The 5392-nt window shown below is 33.9% G+C and overlaps 1 protein-coding gene across 2 annotated transcripts; it reads right to left on the bottom strand.

Moving 5' to 3' along the window:
- Positions 1-232: 232 nt before the first annotated feature.
- On the bottom strand, positions 233-3975 carry LOC145010876 (DEAD-box ATP-dependent RNA helicase 53, mitochondrial-like). Of its 2 annotated transcripts, none has more exons than XM_078969438.1 (8): positions 3553-3975; positions 3341-3468; positions 2828-3239; positions 2613-2711; positions 2312-2536; positions 2072-2233; positions 880-1257; positions 233-449 (listed from the first exon to the last, which is right to left on the bottom strand). In XM_078969438.1, exons 1-7 carry the CDS (start codon positions 3934-3936, stop codon positions 907-909), a joined length of 1761 nt encoding a protein of 586 aa, XP_078825564.1. In that variant the 5' UTR covers positions 3937-3975; the 3' UTR covers positions 233-449; positions 880-906. The 2 variants fall into 2 exon arrangements, with proteins under 2 accessions (XP_078825564.1, XP_078825563.1); XM_078969437.1 differs by having other exon boundaries at positions 233-446.
- Between the last annotated feature and the right edge of the window lie 1417 nt (positions 3976-5392).

Below are 5392 nucleotides of genomic sequence, written 5' to 3'. Positions count from 1 at the left end.
ACCCCAATAATGCTCATTAGGCTTCCCATTTTAAACCTTTTGAATGTTAAGATTACACTATTTGGGGCCTATTTCTAAAAATTTCCCATATGAGTGGTGTTTTAATTGGTATGAGAGTTTTAGCTTACGGAAATAAACACACATATACATATAGTCAAGTACATTTCAGGTTTTGATACAAAACTTTGAATCATTATCAATTTACTGTTTTCAACAGGATGGAATATAAATATAAATAAACAAAAAATTACTTATAAAGTCCGCCAAAAAGATTCATATACATAATACATATAAAAAATAATAACTAAAAAAGAATAAGATCAATCTTTTCTTTTGTTATGATAATGTCAGCTAAACCCTCCCCCACCACCAGCCTTCCAAATTGAAGCCATCCCTCCCACACAAACATGGTAAATTGTCTTTAATACCCTCCTCCCACCTGCCTCCTGCTTACATCATAAAAAATCAACCAAACAAAAAAATAGTCAAACATATTTTCTATATAATGTAACACTCAAGGGCCCTATAATTGACCAGCTTAAATGATGATTGGGCATCATGTTAAATAAAACCATTCTTGACTTCTTGTATATCTAAATTTGTGTCAAAGGGCATTTACGTCATTTGCATATACAATAGATCAAGAGCAAGTCTCTGTCCCACCTATTGACATCAATATCAGTCTTAATCAAACACATGTTAATAACCGTTCTTGACTTCTTTATATCTAAATTTGTGTCCAAGGGCATTTACGTCATTTGCACAGACAAGAGATCAAGAGCGAGAGTCTGTGTCTCTGTCCCACCCATTGATATCAGTCTCAATCCCAGTCAAACAAAGTACACGGTCTGTCATGTTTTGTGTAAAATCAAAACTCACCTAGGGACAAGATTGGAAATCTTGATTTTAATCTTCGCCAAAATTACCAAAACGCCCACTGCTAGACCTTGAACGGTCCGAACCGGAACCAGATTTTGAGAACCCACTTGACCGCATGTTGCCAAAACCACTTGACCGGTCACCGCCACGGTCAGAGCTCGACCCTCTAAAGCCGCCACCTGACCCGCCGCCATAACTTGACCCGCCAAAACCAACATCACGAGATGGTCTGCCGCCACCGCTTGACCCAAAACGACCCCGACCACCACCGCCACCGCCGCCGCCATAACCATCGGAACCACCAAATCTACCGCCAAAAGAGCTAGAACCGCCACCAAGCTCGATTCTTGAGCTTGCATCAACAGTGATTCTCGGAAGCTTGATAAATCACAACAAATGAGAAAATGAGATTATTATTATTAATCATTTTAAATGATGGGTAAACTCAATAAAAGTTTATAAAAATCCTTATATTTTGGTCTCATAATAAGATTTAGTCCTTATATTTATTTTATTCAAGTAAGTCCCAAAAACGGCAATTGTATTCATTTTAACCCTTTTACCTTGTCAGTCATCCTACTTTCAAAAAATACACTTTTGGCCCAGATTTCAAATTTTATTACAAATTTGGTCAAAATTTTACACTTTTGGCCTAGATTTAAAAATTTTATTACACATTCATCCTAAATTTAGTTTTTTACATCTTTTTTTTCAAAATTTTGTTTCGAATATATTTTTATGTTTTAGAAAATCATATTTATACAAAAAAAAACATTTTTCACATAAAAAACCTTCTTTTTTCTAAATAATTTTTTGTTAAAAAAACAATTTTTATGTGAAAAACATGTTTTTTTGTATAAATATGATTTTATACAACAAACAAAACATATTCAAAACAAAGATATAAAAAACCAAATTTAGGATGAATTCATAACAAAATTTTGAAATCTCGACCAAATTTTTAATAAATTTTAAAATTTAATCCAAAAGTATAATTTTTGAAAGTAGGACGACTTGTTGACCAAGTAAAATGGTCAAAATGAATACAATTTCCGGTTTTCGTGACTTAATTGAATAAAAAATATATATAAGAACTAAATAGATTACGAGACCAAAAATACAAGGACTTGTATGAAGTTTTCCCTTAAATGATATGCCATTATATTTACATTTCATAATTTATAATTTATACCTCTGAAAACCTGCATCCTACTTCACGTTCATATCCCTTCACATCTCTCATCTGCTGAGCTGAATGGATTAAGATCGCCCTTCCTTTCTTTCCAGCACGCCCTGTTCTTCCAGACCTATGAACAAACACTTCTGAAGAAGATGGAAGCTCATAATGTATCACCTAACGCAACAAACATACTTTCATTAACTTAACCAAATTACAAAAATGCCATTGAAATACAAACCAAAATTCACTTACAAGATCAACATTAGGCACATCAAGCCCTCGAGCAGCAACATCAGTGGCTACTAAAACATTGAAACGCCCATCTCTGAATCCTGCAAGTGTTCTCTCTCTTTGATTTTGAGTAATATCTCCATGAAGAGGTTCACAAGTGAAGTGCCTTTGCATTGCTTGTGATAATCTATCTGCATCACGTTTTGTTTGGGTGAAAACTATACACTTTCCCCCTTTTGCATGCTCCTGAAATTAAACATAAACGTAAGGTAAAGATTGGAAAGATTGTAATTATGAGGTAAATAAGTATATATATATATACCGCTATAAGTGGTCCAATAATTGATGGTTTATCACGATTATCTGATACAATAGAATATAATGTGATTCCATCAGCTAATTTTTGGTCAGAATCACCAACCTGTGATTAAAAAAGGGGAATTACTAATTAGTAATTACTATTAGTATCATATAACAAGATTCACAGAGGTAAAAAAGGAAAAGAGAAAATGGTGTAGATGAGTAGATCGGACTCACAAGATCGATAGTTAATGGACTTTTGAGAAACTTGCGAGTGAGTTTCACAATCCAACTTGGCATTGTTGCTGAAAACATCATGGTTTGGCGTTCTCGTGGGAGATATTCTAGAATTGTTTCAACGTCATCTGCGAAACCCACGTTGAGCATCTGATCGGCTTCATCGAGAACAGCGAATTTGACTTCTGATAGCTTCAAGGAACCTCTCTTGATCAGATCGATCACACGTCCAGGAGTGCCTACTATCACATCGACACCATGATCAATGGTGCTCATTTGACGTTGAATGGGTACTCCACCATAGACACAAAGCGTATCTAGATTGGGTGCAGCTTCGTAGAATTCTTTTTCTACTTGGCGAGCTAGTTCTCTGGTGGGAGCCAGGATGATGGCTAGTGGGTTTCTCCCTTTTCTGTGGATAAAAAGATCGATTTTTATCAATGAATATGCAAAAACACAGTTGATTTACATGAAAAGTATGAAGAAGCAAAAACGAAAAATGAAGTCAAGTACCCATTCTTTTGATTGAAACGAGTAATCTTATCCATGATAGGAATACCAAAAGCAAGAGTTTTCCCGGTTCCTGTCCTCGCACGCCCAATCATATCACGCCCTTGCATTGCTGGCTCAAGTACAGCTCTCTGTAAGGATTACATCATGAGAATATGTAGATATACGAATAAATTTCAATGTTAATGAACAGAATAAAGGTAAAATTAGGTTACCTGAATGGGAAAGAGCTTGGTTATACCCTTTTTGGCTAGAGCATTAACAATCTCTTGAGGAATCCCAAGGCTAGATATCTCAAGACCATCGGAAGAGGAAGAAGAAGAAGAAGATGATAAGGTGTCCTCTTCGTATAAAATTTCGGCTGTAGCAGCGAATCCGGCAGCCTGTGTTAGGACAGCGGAAGCCCTCACATCTACCCATCGAGAGGCGTGGAAATTGCTCCTTAAAACCCCAACGGTGGGATTAATGAAAAATTGAGATTTGACTGGAATTGCTATTGAAGATGAAGGAAGAAGAAGCCTGAGGGAGTTGCAGGAAGCAAGAGCAACGAGTCTGGTGGAGGTAGATGAAGCTCTGAAGAAGATAGTATTCATCATCATGTCTGTGGGTGCGAGGGAGGGAACGTTAAACCCTAAAATGTGAAGGGTTTTGGAACACACATAAGGAACACTTATCTTATATACTACTCCATAAGATAATAAAAATAAAAGATAAATAAAAGAAAAATATCATATTAACCCAACCAAAAGTTTTACCCGACCAAGTTTAAAAATTGTCACTTAATTTTTTATTTTTTTATACATTAAGGGAGTAAAGTTGAATTTAACATGCTCATTTGATCACTTTACTTAGAATATTGTTATATTTTTATATATTTTTACGTAATATTTTAATACATTTTAAGTAATATTTTGGTTATTTGCAAAGATGTTTGGTACTTATTAAATTAAATTGTATTTTAAAGCCAAATGGAACACTCTTGAAGAATATGAACCCGAATTGACAAGGATTGATTAAAAGAAGAAAATTCCAGTGAAAAAATGTAACTCACAACATGGCAACTAATCTTACGATGTGAGGAGGATATTCTAGAAGATTAGTATGCTGGAATTCATAATCATTGCCCGATACGGATAACTACTAAGCTAACGTGAGACCAATTCTCACGACGTGAGATATATATTATGGTAAACTATAAATGCCCCTTCACTCTTACGGTTTTGGGAAGCTTTTGGGAGGGAGGTATTCTAAGATAACCAATTTAGAGTTCAGAGAAGTGCACAAAACATTCCTTTGAAGGAGAATTCGCTTGAAGATTAAGAGATTAAAGAACACATCATGACACTGTTTTGATTTACTTTAATCATGTTGATTTATGTTGAACTTATGTTTTCGTTTTCGGCCATAAGTAGCTGAACTTATTTGCTTTCGTTTAGCTAGATGATACTTTGACTCTATGGTTTAGTTTATTAATTTATGGATTTTAATAATTGGTTTTGTGCTTGTGTTTGATTATTATTACCTAACATGTTAAAGTTGTGATGTCGTTGCTTAATTTCAAGTTAAGTGTAGCTTAGTGACCATTAAATTATATAAACTTGATTACCTAGTGATTTAGTGACCATTAAATTACTAGAGCTAGGATCGACCAAATCTTAGATAAGTAATAAAAGTAACAATTTTAGCTATGCTAGAGAACATAAATTGTGACCATATCCTATCTATAATTAATAACTAATTTTGTGTTTTGTTTATGTATGACCATACAAGGTAGTTCATAAATTGGTGAAAATATTAGTAAATTTGAACTTGAATTGTTAATTACATAATAAATGGTAACAAACTTTAGTAATCCATAATTAGTAATTAACCATAAGGAAAATGTGGATTTAAACTAAACGAAAGTATTTTTAGTATATTGATTAAAATTGTTAGTCATGTGTTTAAGTTTGTCTGAACTTGAAAAATCAGATAAAAACCTTTTTTAACTATTGCTTATTTTAGGTTAATTCTTAGTAATTATTTTAGTTAATTAAATTCGTTCCATGAGTTCGA

This window comes from Lactuca saligna, chromosome 8 (assembly GCF_052625555.1).
Source record: "Lactuca saligna cultivar CGN05327 chromosome 8, ASM5262555v1, whole genome shotgun sequence".
NCBI classification, from domain to species: Eukaryota; Viridiplantae; Streptophyta; class Magnoliopsida; order Asterales; family Asteraceae; genus Lactuca; species Lactuca saligna.
Note: the sequence above shows the minus strand (reverse complement) of the source record. Positions and strands in the feature narration are given on the sequence as shown.

Bases quoted from the DNA above. Each gene is read 5' to 3' on its own strand.
- LOC145010876 (XM_078969438.1), bottom strand. From the start codon at position 3,936: ATGATGATGAATACTATCTTCTTCAGAGCTTCATCTACCTCCACCAGA. The intron at 2,537-2,612 runs GTATATATATAT...GTTTAATTTCAG, and splicing joins TTATTGGACCACTTATAGCG to GAGCATGCAAAAGGGGGAAA. The intron at 2,234-2,311 runs GTAAGTGAATTT...TTGTTGCGTTAG, and splicing joins ATGTGCCTAATGTTGATCTT to GTGATACATTATGAGCTTCC.